At 41.0% G+C, this 24,908-nt stretch overlaps 1 protein-coding gene across 2 annotated transcripts in view; it reads right to left on the bottom strand.

The window, feature by feature from the left end:
- Nucleotides 1-3,369: 3,369 nt before the first annotated feature.
- LOC110498034 (protein arginine N-methyltransferase 8-B) overlaps nt 3,370-24,908 on the bottom strand; it is a 44,325-nt gene continuing 22,786 nt past the window's right edge. For both annotated transcript variants that reach the window (XM_036957441.1, XM_036957448.1), the window contains exons 5-10: nt 21,068-21,210; nt 20,756-20,843; nt 16,024-16,139; nt 13,294-13,444; nt 9,000-9,121; nt 3,370-5,657 (exon numbers count right to left, since the gene is read on the bottom strand). In XM_036957441.1, coding sequence (XP_036813336.1) covers nt 5,574-5,657; nt 9,000-9,121; nt 13,294-13,444; nt 16,024-16,139; nt 20,756-20,843; nt 21,068-21,210 — 704 coding nt within the window. In that variant the 3' untranslated portion in view covers nt 3,370-5,573. The remainder of the gene's footprint in view (nt 5,658-8,999; nt 9,122-13,293; nt 13,445-16,023; nt 16,140-20,755; nt 20,844-21,067; nt 21,211-24,908) is intronic.

Below are 24,908 nucleotides of genomic sequence, written 5' to 3'. Positions count from 1 at the left end.
TATACTGGCGTACTATTGTTTGTACAGATGAACGTGGTACCTTCAGGCATTTGGAAATTGTGGAGGTCTACAATTTCTTTTGAGGACTTGGCTGATTTCTTTTGATTTTCACATGATGTCAAGCAGAGGCACTGAGTTTGAAGGTTGGCCTTGAAATACATCCACAGGTACACCTCCAATTGACTCCAATGGTGTCAATTAGCCGATCAGAAGCTTCTAAAGCCATGACATCATTTTCTGGAATTATCCAAGTTGTTTAATGGCACAGTCAATGTAGTGTATTTAAACTTTTGACCCACTGGAATAGTGATACAGTGAATGATAAGTGAAATAATCTGTCTGTAAACAATTGTTTGAAAAATTACTTGTGTCATGCACAAAGTAGATGTCCTAACCGATTTGCCAAAACGATAGTTTGTTAACAAGAAATTTGTGGAGTGGTTGAAAAACTAGTTTTAATGACTCCAACCGAAGTCTATGTAAACTTCCTACTTCAATTGTACCTCTTTTGATCTGTCTCTCTCTCTAACTCTCTACACATGCAGTGTGTACACCTTTTTTCATGAGTCTGTGGCTTTTAAAACAGCTCTCTTTCAGATGTTATCTTAGCACTTCACCCAACGAAAAGAGCCAGACTATGGGCTGACACTACCATTGGTGAATAGAATTAAATAAAAAAAGACAGTATTGTACTATTAAAATATCATATACAGTGCCTTGCGAAAGTATTCGGCCCCCTTGAACTTTGCGACCTTTTGCCACATTTCAGGCTTCAAACATAAAGATATAAAACTGTATTTTTTTGTGAAGAATCAACAACAAGTGGGACACAATCATGAAGTGGAACTACATTTATTGGATATTTCAAACTTTTTTAACAAATCAAAAACTGAAAAATTGGGCGTGCAAAATTATTCAGCCCCCTTAAGTTAATACTTTGTAGCGCCACCTTTTGCTGCGATTACAGCTGTAAGTCGCTTGGGGTATGTCTCTATCAGTTTTGCACATCGAGAGACTGACATTTTTCCCCATTCCTCCTTGCAAAACAGCTCGAGCTCAGTGAGGTTGGATGGAGAGCATTTGTGAACAGCAGTTTTCAGTTCTTTCCACAGATTCTCGATTGGATTCAGGTCTGGACTTTGACTTGGCCATTCTAACACCTGGATATGTTTATTTTTGAACCATTCCATTGTAGATTTTGCTTTATGTTTTGGATCATTGTCTTGTTGGAAGACAAATCTCTGTCCCAGTCTCAGGTCTTTTGCAGACTCCATCAGGTTTTCTTCCAGAATGGTCCTGTATTTGGCTCCATCCATCTTCCCATCAATTTTAACCATCTTCCCTGTCCCTGCTGAAGAAAAGCAGGCCCAAACCATGATGCTGCCACCACCATGTTGGACAGTGGGGATGGTGTGTTCAGGGTGATGAGCTGTGTTGCTTTTATGCCAAACATAACGTTTTGCATTGTTGCCAAAAAGTTCAATTTATGGTTTAATCTGACCAGAGCACCTTCTTCCACATGTTTGGTGTGTCTCCCAGGTGGCTTGTGGCAAACTTTAAACAACACTTTTTATGGATATCTTTAAGAAATGGCTTTCTTCTTGCCACTCTTCCATAAAGGCCAGATTTGTGCAATATACGACTGATTGTTGTCCTATGGACAGAGTCTCCCACCTCAGCTGTAGATCTCTGCAGTTCATCCAGAGTGATCATGGGCCTCTTGGCTGCATCTCTGATCAGTCTTCTCCTTGTATGAGCTGAAAGTTTAGAGGGACGGCCAGGTCTTGGTAGATTTGCAGTGGTCTGATACTCCTTCCATTTCAATATTATCGCTTGCACAGTGCTCCTTGGGATGTTTAAAGCTTGGGAAATCTTTTTTTATCCAAATCCGGCTTTAAACTTCTTCACAACAGTATCTCGGACCTGCCTGGTGTGTTCCTTGTTCTTCATGATGCTCTCTGCGCTTTTGACGGACCTCTGAGACTATCACAGTGCAGTTGCATTTATACGGAGACTTGATTACACACAGGTGGATTGTATTTATCATCATTAGTCATTTAGGTCAACATTGGATCATTCAGAGATCCTCACTGAACTTCTGGAGAGAGTTTGCTGCACTGAAAGTAAAGGGGCTGAATAATTTTGCACGCCCAATTTTTCAGTTTTTGATTTGTTAAAAAAGTTTGAAATATCCAATAAATGTCGTTCCACTTCATGATTGTGTCCCACTTGTTGTTGATTCTTCACAAAAAAATACAGTTTTATATCTTTATGTTTGAAGCCTGAAATGTGGCAAAAGGTCGCAAAGTTCAAGGGGGCTGAATACTTTCGCAAGGCACTGTAGATGTATTTTCCTAATAATTACAATGTATTTTTAATTAAAATGTATTTTCAACCAGCTAAGCCAAAACCAAGTTATATCCTGTATAAAAATGAAACGGTTAAAGTAAACCTTTGTTTATGGCTGGGTTAGGTTTTGGACAATTTGTGAAATGGGGATTTTGTTCAGAACTAATTGAACATTTCCAACAGTAAAGAAGAGTTAATATTATTTGTCAGATTGACTCTATTTATCTCAGATCAATTTGGTTACTAGATTAGCCTCTCTTAAACGTAATAAGGTTTACTGTTGTATGTGGGGATGATTGTCCAGAAGTCAACTATGTGTATAGAAATGCCTTTGCAATGACAGTGGACGGTAGTAGAGCTCTGCCATACTGTACCTCTATCAAAGCGTTTGCATGCAAACTGTCACCACTATTTGGCTTTTTTATGTCATTTTATGTAATGTAAAGTGTTATTTCTATGAAGGAGTTGTCTATTGAACTGCAGTTGTTTGCTCAATCTTGCCAAGTGATATGCCTTTTCCATAACCAGATCTCTTATTAGTGTTTTTGTGGATGTGCCAAAACATCTCATAATTCCATAAAAGTTGATATAGCACCAAGTATTCTTGAACAAATTCTTGTGCTCCAGCTGGGAATTTGTTGTAAATATAACATATTGTAATGTACACCATCACTGCACTCGTACAGTATAGTCATTTAGCTTCCAATCGATACCTATGAGACAATGGAGGTGTCGTTAGTACGTGTATATTCTGGGATGTTGAGGAACACTGACAAATCGTCCTTTGGGGTCCTCCGGTGTAGAGTATCTTGTGTATTTGACAGTGTGCTATGGCCACTCTAAACTAACCAACCCGGTTGCATTTGTGCCACGTTACTGTGCCTGTGTTCTTGCACAATAATGTGAAAATGTAAATATGAACAATGTTATGGCTTCTCTGAATAATAAATGGATATTGTATATTTCAGGGATCTTGTGTGAACTTGAATTACAGATGCCACCTAGTGGACAATGTTAGTCTTTAGCTTAACTTTTATTTAACTCTTACACGACAGTTGGTCAAATGAACAATACAATGCTTGAATAGCACTATTTTTAAACTCTATAGAAAATGGAATTGCCATACAAAATGAACATAGCACAATTTCAGTAGCTGACTTGAATTAAATAGTGTTAACCACATTTTAGTACTTAGGCAGGTTACCAGGTGTAAATATTTAAATGAATGCCATGAGTGGTAAACAGGAATAACACTTATCAAGTGGTATATCTGCTGAAGGGTAAACTTTAAAGTTAGTTAGCTTAAATCACTGACTTGCTATTGCACACAATCTACTTAGTGGATACTATTTCAGTTAGATTTTCTTCACATTATTCTGCTTTTTTATTATATTTCACACGCTGTGCTATACATACACACATTGATACTGGATCAAAAGCAAAACAGGTAAGAAAGACATACTATCTGCTCACAAGAGACAGCTCTGTCAACATGAAACTACCGGTCCCTGCCCTTCTAGATCAAAACGTACAATCTGTTCCGTAAAGAGTCTGCATGAGCCAAATGTCACTCACTCATTACTAGCCACTAGTCTATTCATACATGGCATGTCACACTACGTCTTCTGAACAGTCATAAGTGTTGTGCTGATGAGCTTCATTGAGAGGCATGGAAGAGCGAGGGGACTGGAAGTGAGTCTGTATCTTGGCTGCAGATAGAACGTCTTTGGTGAGGAAGGATGGTGTAACAGTACTACACAACTGTGAGGGGAGGTCACACAGTTGGACTGGAGGACACCTCCAGTTGTTGCCTTGGCGATGACCTTAAGAGTTAGTAAGAGCACAGGTGAAGGGAAGGAGCTGCCGCCTGAGAGTCCAACTCCAGCGCTGAGCAGAGGCTGGAATGAACTGTCTGCTACTGATCTAAGGACAGGACCACTGCTGACAGTTGCTAGGCCAGGCTCTGAGGACAAGCCAGTCACTGACCCGAGATCAGCAGAGCCAGGGAAAGCATGGTAACTACAATGCCCTCAAGTTGAGAGAAGTTCAGTGAGCAGCAGCTACCGAAGTGAGGCCCCACCCACTGAATGCTTCGGCACATTCGCCACTTCTTGGTATGGCTTCAGTGTGTACACAGAATTTAAGAGACAATGGTTATTATTGAAGATCAGTGTCTGCCCAGTGGGGTAGGCCTTGTAATCAGGAGCTTTTGCAGGCATCTAGACAAGAGCCGCAGACAATGCTGATTACAACGCCGACATCACAGCTCTAACAGAAACCACAGACCACACTTTGGAGTGCAAGCTGCGCAAATGTATGAGCGCTCATACTGTTATATTGCACACCCCCAAAAAGCTACATTACATGACCTGATTGCAAACACACACTCTCATTCACATCGTTACACATACATTATGCAGCACTGAATTTTTCTTGGCCGATACATTTAATTACTGCACTACCAGATATGGTGAAGATTATTTGCAAACATGCAAAATTGGGTAATTTAAAAGTATATTTGAAGATAGAAGAAACTGGCCTAGGATGTAGAATATTAAAAAGTATCATTATATGCAATATATATGCAAAGTACAGTAACTGCAGTAATTGATCATAATGGGCTCCAAACACTGAAGCTCACAGAAAATATTTTCTCCAAAAAGGGGGGAAAATTAAGACATTTTAAAAAGTGCTAACTAATCCTGTGGCCTGGTTATTTTGGAAGAACAATTAACAAAATCAAGATAACATACAATATAGATAAATAATAAATAACATTCATTATGACTAGAACATTCTTGAATTCACGAGGTGTTACATTCAAAGTTGTCCTTTGAACGGTTGGCCTAACAGTTAGGACTTGCCTAGCTAAATAAAAAGGTTCAATAAAAAAAATGCAAATGAAAAAAGTGCCAGTGAGAGGTGTTGATGTGCATGTTGATATTGCTTGGAGTGCCACCCCTGTACTCTTCTCTCATCGTCACCTGATTCCTCTGATCTGGCCCATCCCACCATTTCTCTCCATCTATCTATCTCCTCTTTGATTCCTGCCTCCCACCATCTCGTCCCTCCATCCCAACCTCTCGCATTCTTCCATCCCACTCTCTCATCTCCCTCCACCCCATTCTCTCTCCTCAGTGTCTGTTGTTAAGGGGGGTGCCTCTGCCTCCCTCTGTGGGGCTGCAGGCAGCACTGCACACCGGTTCTCCCTGCTGGACACCTAGCTAACGCATCTTGTAGTCGTGGGAGATGGCTGCCTCACATAACTGTCCTTTGAAATCCAACTCAAAGGTAAAATCCAAGTCCCGCTGCAAGACAGAGAGAAAGAGAGAGAGAGAGAGAGAGAGAAAGAGAGAAAGAGAGAGAGAGAGAGAGAAAGAGAGAGAAAGAGAGAGAAAAAGAGAGAAAGAGAGAGAAAGAGAGAGAGAGAGAAAGAGACCAAGAGAGAATTCACCAGGGGGGGAAGAGAGAAATCAGAGTGAGTGTTAAATCAAACGTTTCTTATTTCAGGCCTGTCACCTGAACATGGGCTTGACAGAGTTCTCACACAGGCCATTTCTACAGATGAGGAAAGAGGGTGGATTCCAGGACTCTGTATCATCTCCTGTTTGGTCTGGGAATGATCAGTGTTTTCTCTTCTTTGACCTTTATCACAAACATGATTAAAACAAGCTGTCTACGGTGGAGAAGTAGCAGTGGAATGGACTTTCTTTCTAGCTACATAATGTTAGAATAAATGCTTTATCTGCCTGAAATGACTTTATTAGACTTTGTGACTTTATTTTGATAGACAAGTACAGATATTATATATATGACCTGTACCCATCCCTGTGGGGTAGACAAGTACATATATTATATATATGACCTGTACCTATCCCCGTGGGGTAGACAAGTACATATATTATATATATGACCTGTACCTATCCCTGTGGGGTAGACAAGTACATATATTATATATATGACCTGTACCCATCCCTGTGGGGTAGACAAGTACATATATTATATATATGACCTGTACCTATCCCTGTGGGGTAGACAAGTACATATATTATATATATGACCTGTACCTATCCCTGTGGGGTAGACAAGTACATATATTATATATATGACCTGTACCTATCCCTGTGGGGTAGACAAGTACATATATTATATATATATGACCTGTACCTATCCCTGTGGGGTAGACAAGTACAGATATTATATATATATGACCTGTACCTATCCCTGTGGGGTAGACAAGTACATATATTATATATATGACCTGTACCCATCCCTGTGGGGTAGACAAGTACATATATTATATATATGACCTGTACCTATCCCTGTGGGGTAGACAAGTACAGATATTACAGTGCCTTGCGAAAGTATTCGGCCCCCTTGAACTTTGCGACCTTTTGCCACATTTCAGGCTTCAAACATAAAGATATAAAACTGTATTTTTTTGTGAAGAATCAACAACAAGTGGGACACAATCATGAAGTGGAACGACATTTATTGGATATTTCAAACTTTAACAAATCAAAAACTGAAAAATTGGGCGTGCAAAATTATTCAGCCCCCTTAAGTTAATACTTTGTAGCGCCACCTTTTGCTGCGATTACAGCTGTAAGTCGCTTGGGGTATGTCTCTATCAGTTTTGCACATCGAGAGACTGAATTTTTTTCCCATTCCTCCTTGCAAAACAGCTCGAGCTCAGTGAGGTTGGATGGAGAGCATTTGTGAACAGCAGTTTTCAGTTCTTTCCACAGATTCTCGATTGGATTCAGGTCTGGACTTTGAGTTGGCCATTCTAACACCTGGATATATTTATTTTTGAACCATTCCATTGTAGATTTTGCTTTATGTTTTGGATCATTGTCTTGTTGGAAGACAAATCTCCGTCCCAGTCTCAGGTCTTTTGCAGACTCCATCAGGTTTTCTTCCAGAATGGTCCTGTATTTGGCTCCATCCATCTTCCCATCAATTTTAACCATCTTCCCTGTCACTGCTGAAGAAAAGCAGGCCCAAACCATGATGCTGCCACCACCATGTTTGACAGTGGGGATGGTGTGTTCAGCTGTGTTGCTTTTACGCCAAACATAACGTTTTGCATTGTTGCCAAAAAGTTCAATTTTGGTTTCATCTGACCAGAGCACCTTCTTCCACATGTTTGGTGTGTCTCCCAGGTGGCTTGTGACAAACTTTAAACAACACTTTTTATGGGTATCTTTAAGAAATGGCTTTCTTCTTGCCACTCTTCCATAAAGGCCAGATTTGTGCAATATACAACTGATTGTTGTCCTATGGACAGAGTCTCCCACCTTAGCTGATCAGTCTTCTCCTTGTATGAGCTGAAAGTTTAGAGGGACGGCCAGGTCTTGGTAGATTTGCAGTGGTCTGATACTCCTTCCATTTCAATATTATCGCTTGCACAGTGCTCCTTGGGATGTTTAAAGCTTGGGAAATCTTTTTGTATCCAAATCCGGCTTTAAACTTCTTCACAACAGTATCTCGGACCTGCCTGGTGTGTTCCTTGTTCTTCATGATGCTCTCTGCGCTTTTAACGGACCTCTGAGACTTTCACAGTGCAGGTGCATTTATACGGAGACTTGATTACACACAGGTGGATTGTATTTATCATCATTAGTCATTTAGGTCAACATTGGATCATTCAGAGATCCTCACTGAACTTCTGGAGAGAGTTTGCTGCACTGAAAGTAAAGGGGCTGAATAATTTTGCACGCCCAATTTTTCAGTTTTTGAGTTGTTAAAAAAGTTTGAAATATCCAATAAATGTCGTTCCACTTCATGATTGTGTCCCACTTGTTGTTGATTCTTCACAAAAAAATACAGTTTTATATCTTTATGTTTGAAGCCTGAAATGTGGCAAAAGGTCGCAAAGTTCAAGGGGGCCGAATACTTTCGCAAGGCACTGTGTATATATATATATTATATATATATATATATATATATATATATATATATATATATATATATATATATATATATATATGACCTGTACCCATCCCTGTGGGGTAGACAAGTACAGATATTATATATATGACCTGCACCCATCCCTGTGGGGTAGACAAGTACAGATATTATATATATATGACCTGTACCCATCCCTGTGGGGTAGACAAGTACAGATATTATATATATGACCTGTACCCATCCCTGTGGGGTAGACAAGTACATATATTATATGTATGACCTGTACCTATCCCTGTGGGGTAGACAAGTACAGATATTATATGTATGACCTGTACCTATCCCTGTGGGGTAGACAAGTACAGATATTATATATATGACCTGTACCTATCCCTGTGGGGTAGACAAGTACATATATTATATATATGACCTGTACCTATCCCTGTGGGGTAGACAAGTACATATATTATATACAGTATATGACCTGTACCTATCCCTGAGGGGCCTGGCTCTCTAGCGATCATGCAGTAGGTAGGGGCTAGGGCCTTTAAAAAACATTTTTGGGGACCAGAACAAACCTGGTACCTAGATGGGGGGGGGTTCCCGGACACAGATTTAGCCTAGTCCTGGACTACAAAGCACTTTCAATGGATATTCTAGACTGTGTCCCAGAAATTACCCTTATAAGCTTAACTTCTAAATTGATGACATTTTACTGGTCATAGATTCCAGATACTCACTATGTTCCTGTCGTTGGGCTTCATGTTGATGCTGCCAATGATCTCTTCCCCTCTCCTCACAGTCAGGTAGTCCTCCAGGTAGAACACTGTCTGTTTCCAGTGTGTGTACGGAGCATCAGGGGCTGTAGGAAGACAGACAGGCAGTTAAGGCCAAATCCTAACTTCAGGTCAGTGTGCTTAAAAGGTCCAATGCAACCGTTTTTATCTTAATATCAAATCATTTCTGCATAATTGTTTTCAATTACAATGGTCAAAAATAAATAAATAGCTTATTAGCAAAAAGCCATTTTTCAAGCAGTAATTTTGCTAGGACTGTCTGGGAGTGGTCTGAGACAAGGACCTAATGGGAGGGATATGTACCCCGAAAAGAAGCTGCTATTGGCAAAGAGGTTTAAAGTCATCTTTGTTATTGGTCTATTAACTTATACCTGGTGATGTAGCCAGGCAGGGTAAAACTCCACCCTTGCTAAACGAGCTGAAATTCCAGATGCTATTTTCAAACAGCTCTTACACTAAAAGGGAATTTCATAATTTTCACAATTTCACAGTATTATTCCAACCTCATAGTGTGGAGATATACAGTATATAAAACAAAGGAAAATCATGTTTTTGACTGCACTGCCCCTTATACTCGTATTTTCACGTAAATTATGCATAATTGTCAACTGAAGAGTTCATTTTACAATTCGGCCCTTGGACTGGACATGACCCCCAGACCATTTACCCTTAAAACCAAAACAATCATGAGCCAAAGTTTTGACCCCTATATGAACTGTAACTCAGTAAAATCTTTGGAATTGAAATTCATTATTTGTACATTTCCCAGTTAATAGAATGAATGCACTTAGTGTCAAAAATGGACTGCAGGATTTGTTTAAATGCATTTCAACTTGTATTGCTGAATTTCCAGGACAGCTAGGCTCTCTGAACAGGGACATGATACGTCTGAAAGCCTGAGGGAATTGAACCCTGATCACTAATCATCATGCTATTTAGTAACACCACAGATGTGTAATGCTAAAATGCTGGTTGAGGATATAAATATCATTGGTGTAATGAACAAATAAGAGGAACTGACTGGGCTGACCTCCCCACCGACATTCGTCTTTATCCATCTTTATCCTCCCATTACCTCGCCACTCATCATGCATTCTTTATGTTGCTGCATAAACACACACACACACACACACACACACAGAGTATGAAAGCTGTGTGGGAACAAACAGAATAGGTAAATCTATAGTTGTGAAGAGGTTATGACAACAGCTTTTCCTCCTCAGGAGACTCTTCCTCCCCAGATCCTCGAAAGGTCCCCAGATTCTAGTGCGTACGGCCCAGTACATCACTGGGGAAAAGCTTCCTGACATCCAGGACCTATATACTAGGCGGTGTCAGAGGAAGGCCCAAAAAATTGTCAAAGACTACAGCTACCCAAGTCATAGACTGTTCTCTCTGCTGTTGCATGGCAAGTGGTACCAGAGCACCAAGTCTAGAACCAAAAGGCTCCTTAACAGCTTCTACCCCCAAACCAAAAGACTGCTGAACAACTAATCAAATGGGCACCCAGACTATTTACTTTGACCCCCTCCACCCTTTGTTTTTACACTGCTGCTACTCACTGTTTATCTATGCGTAGTCACTTTACAAATGACCTCGACTAACCTGTACCCCTGCACATTGACTTGGTACCGGTACCCCCTGTATATAGCCTTGTTATTGTAATCTTAAATATCTTGTAACGCATGCATACATATTTGTTTTTAACTTTAGTTTATTTAGTACATATTTTCTTAACTCTATTTCTTGAACTGCATTGTTGGTTAAGGGCTTGTAAGTAAGCATTTAACGGTAAGGTTGTATTCGGCGCATGTGACATAACATTTGATTCGATTTGTTTTGCTAATTCAATGGGTGAGTTGTTATTGTCCAGCAGCAGTTAACTTGAACTTTTTCTACCTCAACTCAGCATGTCTGAGTGTCTCTGTGTGCTCCATACACTATATATATACCTGTCCTCCAGGAGAACATAGGAAATCAATGGCATTAAAGGACTTAGGCCTCTATGTGTGCATTTAGATGCGTATCAGGGGTGCAGCGAGGGTAGCAAGATTTAGCATTGGCTAAGGTGATTTAGTCTGATGGAACTGGCTCAAATCAATACAAAGAGGTGGAAGAGCTGTATGATTGGAGGTCAAAATTAAGACATGGTCCACTTTGCAGAGTGACAACACATGGTCATCTTGCCACTGCCTCTGCAAAATGTACGCCACAGAAAGTCACAGTGCAAAGTCTCCTATGTGCGTCACAAATTCAAATGAAGGCAAACGAATGAAGATATTATGCGGTATCACATCACAAAATGTATAACATCACACCACCACTAGAGGTCGCTCACTGACTGATCCAAATGAACTCAGCTCATCGCTCTACGTTCTGTGGACATGCAAATCAACTGGGGCCTCAACCTGGGGCCTCTTCTAATTTTAGACTTGATACACTACATGACCCAAAGTATGTGGACACCTGCTAGTCAAACATCTCATTCCAAAATCACGGGCATTAATATGGAGTTGGTCCCGCCTTTACTGCTATAACAGCCTCCACTCTTCTGGGAAGGCTTTCCACTAGATGTTGGAACATTGTGATTTCATTCAGCCACAAGTGCATTAGTGAGGTCGGGCACTGATGTTGGGCGATTAGGCTTGGCTCGCAGTCGGCATTCCAATTCATCCCAAAGGTGTTCGATGGGGTTGAGGTCAGGGTTCTGTGCAGGCCAGTCAAGTTCTTCCACATCGATCTCGACAAACTATTTCTGTATGGACCTCGCTTTGTGCACGGGGCATTGTCATGCTGGAACAGGAAAGGGCCTTCCCCAAACTGTTGCCAAAAAGTTGGAAGCTCAGAATCATCTAGAATGTCATTGTATGCTGTAGCATTAAGATTCCCCTTCACTGGAACTAAGGGGCCTAGTCCGAACCACCATAAAGGTCTAGATAGAGAGTTACAACACATTTTTACACTTGAAGGGTTGTAAAACTCCCTGCGCTGGCTGGCTATACAAGAGTAATACAAACAAACACACGCAAGCACTCTTTTACACAGGCGATGCATCGATATTACCAGACCATTATTCCTCCTCTACCAAACTTTACAGTTGGCACTATGCATTGGGGCAGGTAGCGTTCTCCTGGCATCCGGCAAACCCAGATTAGTTCATCGGACTGCCAGATGGTGAAGCGTGACTCATCACTCCAGAGAACAAGTTTCCCCTGCTCCACAGTCAAATAGCGGGGAGCTTTACATCCCTCCAGCCGACGCTTGGCATTGCCCATGGTGATCTTAGGCTTGTGTGCGGCTGCTTGGCCATGGAAACCCATTTCATGAAGCTTCGAACAAACAGTGCTTGTGCTGACGTTGCTTCCAGTGCTGACGTTGCTTTGGAGCGCTGTGCACTTTAACACACTGTTCTGTGAGCTTGTGTGGCCACCACTTCGCAGCTAAGCCATTGTTGCTCCTAGATGCTTCCACTTCACAATAATTGACTATGGCAGCTTTAGCGGGGCCAAAATTTGATGAACCAACTTGTTGGAAAGGTGGCATCCAATGACGGTGCCACATTGAAAAAGACAGATCTTCAGTAAGGCCATTCTACTGCCAATGTTTGTTTATGGAGATTGCATCGCTGTGTGCTCAATTGTATACCTCTGTCAGCAACAGGTGTGGCTGAAATAGCCAAATCCACTAATTTTAAGGGGTGTCCACTTACTTTTATATAAATATATATAGTGTATCAGCGTTTGCTGTTGTAGTCTAGGCCTTTCTGGCTTATCAAAGAGCTCATTAGAGGGGGTTCTTTGTCTTGGGATGGAACCCATAGGGAGGATGGATGGTGGGCAGGGAGCAGGAACTCTAGCTAACCTATCAGGGAGCAGCAGGACTCTCCTAGCCTGTAATCTGCTGCTGCCGCCAATTAAAAGGATAAAATCCTAGGTCTGCAGAAGTTGTTCTGATAACGACACTGTGAACTGAAGAGCTGCTAGTACTACGGTACAAAGAGTGCTAATGAGCCTTCCACACCGAGCCTTCCTTTATTGCTCAAACTTTCTTATCATCCAGTTTATTGTCGTCGTCCCCCAACAATTGCCTGTTGCCAACCCCTGACCTACACATTCCTCTTATTAATCACATGTCAATCTTACATCTACAATTAGGCTACACCTGTGTAAGCCTGTGTGAATATCAATAACAGAGAAAGAGAGGCAGAGAACAGGAAGAGAGAGAGTTGAAAATGTACCGGTGGAGAAGCCAGTCTTCTTGTGACACTTGGTGAACTCGATGTTAAAGTAGGTGACAAGGGCGTGGATGTAGTCGTTCCTCTGGATCTGAAGGCAGAAGGCTGAGGTGAAGGACAAGTCCTCAGTCTTCACTGTATAGATGTCCACCTCCTGTTGAAGAGGGACAACAACCACACTTCCCTGTTACATCTACAGCTAGCAGTGTTAATGCTAATCACATACATACTCCATAGTGATTGGGGTTCTATTCACACCATTCACTGCCAGCACAGTGGTTTCTCCATTGTGTATGTGTACATGTAGGCCTAACTCTTCCTCTGTTGCCTTACAAGTCTTGTACGGAGCAGGTCCACGTGCATGTCTTATATGTGAGTCATATGATCTATGTGGCGGTGCCCCTGGGCATTGAGTCCTGTATTATCCCTGAGCCTCTTGTTCTGTCTGTCAAAGCTGAAGCCTCTGCTCTCTGCTACTCTGCTCCAACCTCTCCCTTTGGGTTCAAGGGCCACAGAGCTGAAACGAAACCCCACTAACCCCACCTCACCCCAGAGGGACCAGCCCAGAAACCCCCACAAAAGGTTGATAAATGAGGAGAAGATGGGGTCATGTGGCTGGAGAACCAAGGCAATAACTATTGTTAGGCTTCTATTGTGCTCACATGCTGCTCCTTTATAGACCTCCTACAGTATGATTCATATCCCATATTTTAAAAGGGTATCTACTGCCTCGTGATTCTGCAGTGGGAGAGGAGAGCATATGGTTGTGAAACACAGCTTTCTGCTCCGGTGAGGCCCACATTTCATCTTTCACTCAAATGTCAGCACACCAGCAGTTCCCAAATCACGTTAGCGTTTGATTACAGAGAAATCAGGAGCGTCCTCCCATCTGAATCTGTTGCTGCTAGGTAAGCAGACAGATGGTTTAGAGCTCAGATAATGTGTTGTTATGCAGTCCCCTATAATGTATTCACCGCGGGGGGCAACTGGCTCTGTTTCCAAAGTGACACATTTGCAGTGGAAAAATACAATTTTTATGTATCGGGCGATCAGCAGTTAAAACAGCATAATTCAAGTCAACGTCCCCAGCTATCTTTCTCAAACGACTCCCAGCTTTCGTAAGAGTAACAACTGTTTACTTTGGTTATGCGCCACAAACTCCTTAAAGCCATATTTCATAGTGCAGGACGACAATTCCTCTTCGGCGCCCTCTCACTCACAGTAAAGGAAACATTTTGAACACGAGGAACTTGTTTGATCCCTTTAACATCCTAAGCTCCTTTGCGCACTGTCTGTGTACAATATTAATTACAGGACTCATTCTATAATCCATTCAGAGACATGCAACACCTTGTCAGTGGCTTGTCATTTTCTGGGTTGTCAGGTTTAATCTTGCCAGGCGTGAGTGCAAAGAAGGTGCCAGTATAAAAATCTGGAAGATAAAACACTGACTTTTCAAAAGATTATTTCCCTGCGTGTTATTTTTACAGACAAAAGGCTTTAGAAAGAAACAACATAAACACATGCACTTAGAAATGGCAATCCAATCAATAATCTAGGTGAACAATCCAATCAATAATCTAGGTGAACAATCCAATCAATAATCTAGGTGAACAATCCAATCAATAATCTAGGTGAACAATCCAATCAATAATCTAGGTGAACAATCCAATCAATAATCTAGGTGAACAATCCAATCAATAATCTAGGTGAACAATCCAATCAATAATCTAGGTGAACAATCCAATCAATAATCTAGGTGAACAATCCAATAAATAATCTATGTGAACAAGAATCAATAATCTAGGTAAACAAGACAATCAATAATCTAGGTAAACAAGACAATCAGACAATCAGCAGTCTAGACATGGGAATTAACATGGCACAATCTGTAGCTAGTAGTGAAGGCCACAGAAAGCATGGCCAGAAGGCTGGAATTGGAGGATCACATTAGGGTGAAATATTGTCCATTTACAGCTGAAGACATACGCCACTAGATTGTGATATGTATGTGGATGATTTACAGTCTCTTTACTGTAACGTATGGTCTCTTTCCTGATTCTGAATTAGGTTAAACAGTTTAAAAAGTATTGATTCCTACAGTGTGTTTTCAACAATGCTACAATGTTACGTTGAGGCACGTGGATGAGAAGTACACACCTCAGCAGTCCAAAACCTGAAGCTTGGCAGCTATGTTCACCATTCGAATGAACAGATCAAGATATCGTCTGGTGGCCTGTTATACTAATAACAGTAACACCGGGTTATGTAAATCCTACACTGCATTAGCCTAGAGTTTTTTGTTTACTTTATTATTTCAACTATTTAAAAAAACAAGCACACAACATTTGAAAAAGCCATAGGTGCACTTGAGTAAAATCATGGAGGATAACACAATAAAGGGATTGTGGTCCTCTTGAGACACGGATGAACACAGTATGGCAGCGAGATAATAAAACAGAAAAACAAAGAAGAACATCTATCTCATCATTGCAGTTACATCGTCGGGTACAATGAAACGGGCACAGAAGACAAACAGTTTAAAAGGGTGTCGTTTTTATGGGCAGAGACAACGCTGACGCAATGCTTTGTGATTCAACAGTGGGCTTTCGAACTGCTGGTTTTCCACAAATACAAAAACAAATTAACTACACACACATACAGTCACACACAGAGACATGCAATAGTTCTACACACATCCACACACACACGTGAAATGAAGACAAAGCGGACCTTGATCAGGAAGGAGTTGGTGACCATCTGTTTGGGGTCAACTATGTCCACCAGGGGCTCCTTCATGGCCACGTTACGGATGCAGGTCATGTCAAAGCCATACACGTTCTCCCACCCTGTGGATGCACAGCGCATTATGGAACACCTTTGTGGAAGGGCAATTAAATAAATCAGTCTTAGAGAGGGAGGAATACATAGTGTGTGTCCAAAATGGCACCATACTCCCTATGTAGATGACCAAGGCACAAGATACCTGGTTAAAAGTAGTGGACTAAATAGGGAATTGGGGGCCACTTCAGACGCAGTGTCGGCTAACCATCACTGTAGTGCAGTGCACCGCAGTAAACAGAGAGATTGCCTAATCTCTCCTCAGGCTAACTCATCATGTATTAAGCATGGCTACAGTACTTAAGATAGTGTTTAAGATGAAAAAAATAAATTTAAAAAAATGGAGCCCTCTTACACTGTTGTGATGCGAAAATCCTAGCGAAATGCATAGCACATAGAATAAAAAAGGTTTTACCAGATATTGTTCATCCTGATCAGACTGGTTTTTCACAAGGACGATATATTGGAGATAATATACGACAATTACTTGAAACAATTGAACACTATGAAACGTCAAAAATACCAGGCCTGGTCTTCAGAGCAGATTTTGAAAAGGTGTTTGATAAAGTACAACTAGAATTTATATATAAATGCCTGGACTACTTTAATTTCAGTGAATATCTTATACAATAAGTAAATGATATGTACAGCAATGCCAGGTGTAAAATAGTAAATAATGGTTACTTCTCAGAAAGTATTGAGCTGTTAAGAGGAGCAAAACAAGGCTGTCTGTTGTCTCCATATCTATTTATGGGCATTGAAATGTTAGCTATTAAAATTAGATCCAACAAGAACATCAAGGGGTTAGAAATCCAGGGGATAAAAACAAAAATGTTAATGTATTGCAATGAATAAAGTATTTTATTGAGTCCGCAATCTGGATCCCTACACAGTCTCAATGAAGATCTTGATCACTTTTCTAGCCTCTCTCGATTAAAACCGAATTATGAAAAGTGTACCATATTACGTATTGTAGTTTACCAATAAAATTGGTGGATGGTGAAGTAGACATACTTGGTATTCATATCTCAGATAAGATGCTGCAACCATGGAGAGGTATGTACAGTGCATTCGGAAAGTATTCAGACCCCTTTTTGGACTTCTAAAATGGATTAAATACAGTTTTCCCCTCAATCTACACACAATACCCCATAATGACAAAGCACAGTTTTTTTGCAAATGTATTACATTTAAAAAACTGAAATATCACATTTCCGTAAGTATTCAGACCCTTTACTCAGTGCATAGTCGAAGTACCTTTGGCAGTGATGACAGCCCCGAGTGTTCTTGGGTATGACGCTACAAGCTTGGCACACCTGTATTTGGGGAGTTTCTCCCATTATTCTCTGCAGGTCCTCTCGAGCTCTGTCAGGTTGGATGGGGAGCGTCGCTGCACAGCTATTTTCAGGTCTCTCAAGGGGTGTTCAATCGGGTTCAAGTCCGGGCTCTGGCTGGGCCACTCAAGAACATACAGAGACTTGTCCCGAAGCCACACCAGCCGTGTCTTAGCTGTGTGCTTAGGGGCTTTGTCCTGTTGGAAGGTGAACCTTTAACCCAGTCAGGTCCTGAGCGCTCTGGAGCAGGTCTTCATTGAGGATCTCTCTGTACTTTGCTCCTTTCACCTTTCCCTCGATCCCGACTAGTCTTTGCCACTTAAAAACATTCCCACAGCGTGATGCTGCCACCACCATACTTCACCGTAGGGATGGCGCCAGGTTTCCTCCAGATGTGACGCTTGGCATTCAGGCCAAAGAGTTCAATCTTGGTTTCATCAGACCAGAGAATCTTGTTCCTCATGGTCCTTATGTGCCTTTTGGCAAATTCTAAGCAGGCAGTCAGCCTTTTACTGAGGAGTGGCTTCCGTCTGGCCACTCTACCATAAAGGCCTGATTGGTGGAGTGCTGCAGAGATGAGAGAACCTTCCAGAAGGACAACCATCTCCACAGAGGAACTCTAGAGCTCTGTCAGAGTGACCATCGGGTTCTTGGTCACCTTCCTGGCCAAATCCCTTCTCCCCCCGTTTGCTCAGTTTGGCTGGGCAGCCAGCCCTAGCAAGAGTCTTGGCGGTTCCAAACTTCTTCCATTTAAGAATGATGGAGGCCACTATGTTCTTGGGGACCTTCAATGCTGCAGAAATGTTTTGGTACCCTTCCCCAGATCGGTGCCTCGAGATAATCCTGTCTCAGTCTCATAGCAGAGGGTCTAAATACTTATGTAAATGTGAAATTTCAGTTTTTTATATTTAATACATATAAACCTGTTTTGCTTTGTCATTATGGAGTATTGTGTGTAGATTGAGGGAAAATAACTATTTAATCCATTTTAGAATAAGGCTGTAATGTAACAAAACGTGGGAAAAGTCACCAGGTCAGAATACTTTCCAAATGCACTGTACATGTCTATTTATGGAAAAAAATCACATGGATTAACTCTTTGGTCCTATCACAGTTTACTTATTGATGGTGTTGCCTACTCCAGACGACTCGTTTTTAGCCAAAAATATTTCACTTTATTTGGAATGCTAAGCCAGACAAAATTAAACGTGCCTATTTATATAATGAATATGAGTTTGGGAGGCTAAAATGGTGAAATATTAAAGCATTAAATCTATCACTAAAAGCTTCACTCATACATAAGTTATACTAAAACCTGAACTGGTTCTCCAGTAAATTATTAAGGCAAAAGTTGGAACTAAGAATGAGCTTTTATACGTATTACCACTTCTCATTTCCGAAAAATTTAAAATTAAACTTTGTTAAAAGTCACCCTTTCTTAAACAAGCCATACAAAGCTGGTTACAATTTCAATTTTATCCTCCAGAAAAGAAAGAACAAATATTACAACAATTATGGTTAAACTCAAATATAGTGATTGATAAAAAAAACTATGGGAAAAAAGTGTTTAAATTCTATTATATTTATTAATGATACTATGAATAGAAATGGTGCAGCTATCAAAAATAAATGGGCATGTCTGCTCAATCCAAATTTACAACCAACTGATTGCATCATTACCGCAAAAATGAGAACTTGTTTGTCTGCCATATATTAAAGATACGAATTGGCTGAAAAGGAGTGGCATGGACAAATATACCAGTTTCATTTGAGGATTTTATTATTATTTATTTCTTTACAGCTGCGCCATACAGGTTGCAAAATAAATGGGCAGAGATGTTCGATGTACCGATTCCATGGCATGTGAACTGATACAAAAAAAAACAATTCTTGATTCAACACTTCACATTTTTCCATGTGGTTTATTATACCAACAGAATGCTATATATATGGGGCATACAACAACCTCAGCTCTGTATATTTTGAGGGTGGTTTAGGGTGATAGGTGGGATGGGCTAAGAGTTGCTGAGGGGTGAGATTAAGAGCTTATGTTTGGTCATGTGTTATTGTAAGTGATTGCTGTATATAAAAGTACCATGTATGTCAAATGTGTAAATCAACTGTATATATAGTGTGATATGTAAAATGTATGTATATGTAGCATAACAGATGAAAAAACAAAATAAGATATTTGTGTAATCCGAAGAGGGGGCATGGTGGATGGGTAAATAAAAAATAAATAATTATAATATTTTTTTTTAAAGAGTGTGTAAACATCTTTATGTGTCCCTTTGAAGTGGAAACACTTAAGCGTGACAGGAGGAGGAGGGAATAATGAGCAGGTCGCACCTCAGCTGTGCATTATCAGGCCCTACAACTGAAGTAATCCTGGGTATTATTCTAGAACATGCAAGAACACAGATTGAAACAGGGAGTGACTATCTGACTTTATCCAATAAGAAATGCTAATTTCGTTTTTCCGTTTCAAAATGCTTTGCTATGATATGCCATAATGAATACCACCCTGTTCTGATGATGGCAGAACATTATTTTAGCACACTAAGTGATCAGGTATGTCATCCTTTCCCAAAAGACATCTGTCTGTTGGAACCAGACTGGGCCAAATATGGACACTGTCCCCCACTCATCCTCTACCTCCTATCTCTGCTTTCACTAAAACCTCTCACTGCACAAGGCTGAGAAAGCGGAACAGCACTGGCTGGACTTCTCCTCAGTGCTCGCTCAGTCATGTGGTCTGGGTTTCTGTAAGCCTAAGGAACTCGCTGTCTCAGAGTATTGTGTTGGTTTGGAATTCCCTATTGGTGGTGTACGTATGTGTGTGTAGGTATGTGGAATGGGTGTGTGTGGTGGTATGAGGCATTGTTCTGCTTCATGTCCTCTGTTTGACTGTCATGGCTCTGGTCTCTGTGCTGAGATGAACAATTCCACCAAATCCACCAGGAGAGCTTTGTGTGGGCTAGCACTGAGATGGAGAGGCTTGTTGACTTGAATATTGTATCGATCATCACTTATGCCTTTGAAAAGTTCAAATGTATGACCAACACTAATGTGTGTGCCTCCCGTGTGTGTGTGTGCCTGCCGTATGTGTGTGTGTGTGTCTGCGTACAGTATATTGTGTATGTTTAAGTGTGTCTCTTTGGTGCGTGTGCTGCTGTGGTTGTTCTACATTCACGGTTGATTAGCAAAGCAGAAATATAAGCCAGGTAAGACCCACCACGGGAATAGAGAGCGAGTCAGGGGCACAGGGCCAAGTAAACATACACACTCACAGTGGATTTTGAAGTCCTTGTACTGCCTGTCCTCGATGGCCACCACATACAATGCAGCACGGTCTGGAAACATCAGACCGCCGGGTTTCTGTTTAAAATTTGGGGAGAAAAAAAGTACCTGCAATCAATCCTGCATAGAAGGACATCTCATTTCTCAGCTGTGCTGCATGTGAGAAGAAGCAAACACCAGGCCAGGTTATGTTTTTTATCCCTGGGTAAGTCAGTGAGGCTAGAGCACTCGTCATGCTGCTAGCATGTCTGGTCAGTGCATGTGCACACACACACACACACACACCTCAAACACACACCTACCAGCCACTTGTCCCTTGCAAAGATTACGGTATTGAGCATAGACTCGTAGAAGAGACAGTAGCCCATCCACTCGGAGATGATGATGTCAACCTTCTCTACTGGCAGCTCCACTTCCTCCACCTTGCCCCTGAAGATGGTGATAACTGCAAACATATCATTACACACCATTAACATGGAGCAAATCACATTAGGTACAGTGGGGTAAAAAAGTATTTAGTCAGCCACCAATTGTGAAAATACTTATTTTCAACCAGAATTTGCAAATAAATTCATAAAAAATCCTACAATGTGATTTTCTGGATTTTGTTCCCTCATTTTGTCTGTCATAGTTGAAGTGTACCTATGATGAAAATTACAGGCCTCTCATCTTTTTAAGTGGGAGAACTTGCACAATTGGTGACTGACTAAATACTTTTTTGCCCCACTGTATCTGTGAAGATAACATGGGAGCATTGGAGTAAAGAACTTAAGAAAAAATACTTTAAAGTACTACTACTTAAGTAGACTTTACTTTTACTTCACTACATTCCTAATAAAAATAATGTACTTTTTACTCCATACATTTTCCCTGACACCCAAAAGTACTCGTTACATTTTGAATGCTTAGCAGGACAGGAAAATGGTCCATTCATGCACTTATCAAGAGAACATCCCTGGTCATCTCTAGTGCCTCTGATCTGACGGACTCACTAAACAGAGAACATCCCTGGTCATCTCTACTGCCTCTGATCTGGCAGACTCACTAAACAGAGAACATCCCTGGTCATCTCTAGTGCCTCTGATCTGGCAGACTCACTAAACAGAGAAAATCCCTGGTCATCTCTACTGCCTCTGATCTGGCAGACTCACTAAACAGAGAAAATCCCTGGTCATCTCTACTGCCTCTGATCTGACGGACTCACTAAACAGAGAAAATCCCATGTCATCTCTACTGCCTCTGATCTGACGGACTCACTAAACAGAGAAAATCCCTGGTCATCTCTACTGCCTCTGATCTGACGGACTCACTAAACAGAGAAAATCCCTGGTCATCTCTACTGCCTCTGATCTGACAGACTCACTAAACAGAGAAAATCCCTGGTCATCTCTACTGCCTCTGATCTGGCAGACTCACTAAACAGAGAAAATCCCTGGTCATCTCTACTGCCTCTGATCTGACAGACTCACTAAACAGAGAAAATCCCTGGTCATCTCTACTGCCTCTGATCTGACGGACTCACTAAACAGAGAAAATCCCTGGTCATCTCTAATGCCTCTGATCTGACAGACTCGCTAAACAGAGAACATCCCTGGTCATCTCTACTGCCTCTGATCTGACGGACTCACTAAACAGAGAAAATCCCTGGTCATCTCTACTGCCTCTGATCTGACGGACTCACTAAACAGAGAAAATCCCTGGTCATCTCTACTGCCTCTGATCTGACGGACTCACTAAACAGAGAAAATCCCTGGTCATCTCTACTGCCTCTGATCTGACGGACTCACTAAACAGAGAAAATCCCTGGTCATCTCTACTGCCTCTGATCTGGCAGACTCACTAAATGCAAATGCTTCATTTGTAAATTATGTCTGAGTGTTTGACTGTGCCCCTGGCTATCCATAAACAAGAAAATTGTGCTGTCTGGTTTGCTTAATATAAGGAAATTGAAATAAGTATATTTAACAATTACATTTACTTTTGATACTTTTAGACTTTTACTCAAGTAGTATTTTACTGGGTGACTTTCATTTTCTATTAAGGTATCTTTTCTTTTACTCAACTATGACATTTGCTTACCACTTAATATTATCACTTAAGCTCTGCTTCTAATAACACAATCTGAAAATGATGCTAGCCTTGAACCATGACAAGAATTCAATTAGCTGAAGTGTTTTTCTGTAATAGTGTAATTCTGTCGTACATAAAGTGCATTCAGAAAGTATTGAGAACACTTAACTTTTTCAGTTACAGCCTAATTCTAAAATGGCTTCAATAAAAAAATAAAAACTCAGCAATCTACACACAATACCCCATTATGACAAAGCAAAAACTGTTTTTTAGACATTTTTGCAAATGTATTAAAACAATAAATGAAAAAAAAAAAAAAAAGGTATTTACATAAGTATTCAGACCCTTTGCTATGAGACTCGAAATTGAGCTCAGGTGCATCCTATTTCCATTGATCATCCTTGAGATGTTTCAACAACTTCTGTGTCCATCTGTGGAAAATTCAATTGATTCGACATGATTTGGATTCAATTGATTGGACATGATTTGGAAAGGCACACCTCTTATCTATATAAGGTCCCACAGTTGACAGTGCATATCAGAGCAAAAACCAAGCCATGGGGTTGAAGGAATTGTCTGTAGAGCTCCGACAAAGAATTGTGTCGAGGCACAGATCTAGGGAAGGGTAGCAAAAAATGGCTGCAGCATTGAAGGTCCCCAAGAACACAGTGGCATTAATGACAGCTTTGCACACTCTTGGCATTCTCTCAACCAGCTTCATGAGGTAGTCACCTGGAATGCATTTCAATTAACAGGTTTGCCTTGTTAAAAGTACATTTGTGTAATTTCTTTCCTTCTTAATGCGTTTGAGCCAATCAGTTGTGTTGTTAAAAGGTAGGGGGGTATACAGAAGATAACCCTATTTGTTAAATACCAAGTCCATATTAATGGCAAGAACAGCACAAATAAGCAAAGAGAAACGACAGTCCATCATTACTTTAAGACATGAAGGTCAGTCAATCCGGAACATTTCAAGAACTTTGAAAGTTTCTTCAAGTGCAGTCATAAAAACCATCAAGCGCTATGATGAAACTGGCTCTCATGAGGACCACAACAGGAATGGAAGACCCAGAGTTACCTCTGCTGGAGAGGACAAGTTCATTAGAGTTACCAGCCTCAGAAATTGCATCCCAAATAAATGCTTCACAGAGTTGAAGTAACAGGCACATCAACATCAACTGCTCAGAAGAGACTGTGTGAATCAGGCCTTCATGGTTAAATTGCTGCAAAGAAACCACTACTAAAGGACACCAATAATAATAAGAGACTTGCTTGAGCCAAGAAACATGAGCAATGGACATTAGACCAGTGGAAATTTGTCCTTTGGTCTGATGAGTCCAAATGTAGATTTTTGGTTCCAACCGCCGTCTTTGGGGCGGCAGGGTAGCCTAGTGGTTAGAGCGTTGGACCAGTAACCGGAAGGTTGCGAGTTCAAACCCCCGAGCTGACAAGGTACAAATCTGTCGTTCTGCCCCTGAACAGGCAGTTAACCCACTGTTCCCAGGCCGTCATTGAAAATAAGAATTTGTTCTTAACTGACTTGCCTGGTTAAATAAAGGTAAAAAAAAAAAAAAAAAAAAAAAAAAAAAAAAAAAATGCTGTGTGGGTGATCGGATGATCTCTGCATGTGTATTTCCCACCGTAAAGCATGAAGTACGAAGTTATGGTGTGGGGGTGCTTTGCTGGTGACACTGTCTGTGATTTATTTAGAATTCAAGGCACACTTAACCAGCATGGCTACCACAGCATTTTGCAGTGATACGCCATCCCATCTGGTTTGGGCTTAATGAAACTATCATTTGTTTTTCAACAGGACACCTCCAGGATGTGTAAGGGCTATTTTACCAAGGTGAGTGATGGAGTGTTGCATCAGATGACCTGGCCTCCACAATCACCTGACCTCAATCAAATTGAGATGGTTTGGGATGAGTCGGACCGCAGGGTGAAGGAAAAGCAGCCAACATGTGCTCAGCATATTTGGGAACTCCATCAAGACTGTTGGAAAAGCATTCCAGGTGAAGTTGGTTGAGAGAATGCCAAGAGTGTGCAAATCTGTTCATCGACAGGACAGGG

This window comes from Oncorhynchus mykiss, chromosome 2 (assembly GCF_013265735.2).
Source record: "Oncorhynchus mykiss isolate Arlee chromosome 2, USDA_OmykA_1.1, whole genome shotgun sequence".
NCBI lineage: Eukaryota > Metazoa > Chordata > Actinopteri > Salmoniformes > Salmonidae > Oncorhynchus > Oncorhynchus mykiss.
This window is presented reverse-complemented; position numbering and strand designations above follow the sequence as displayed.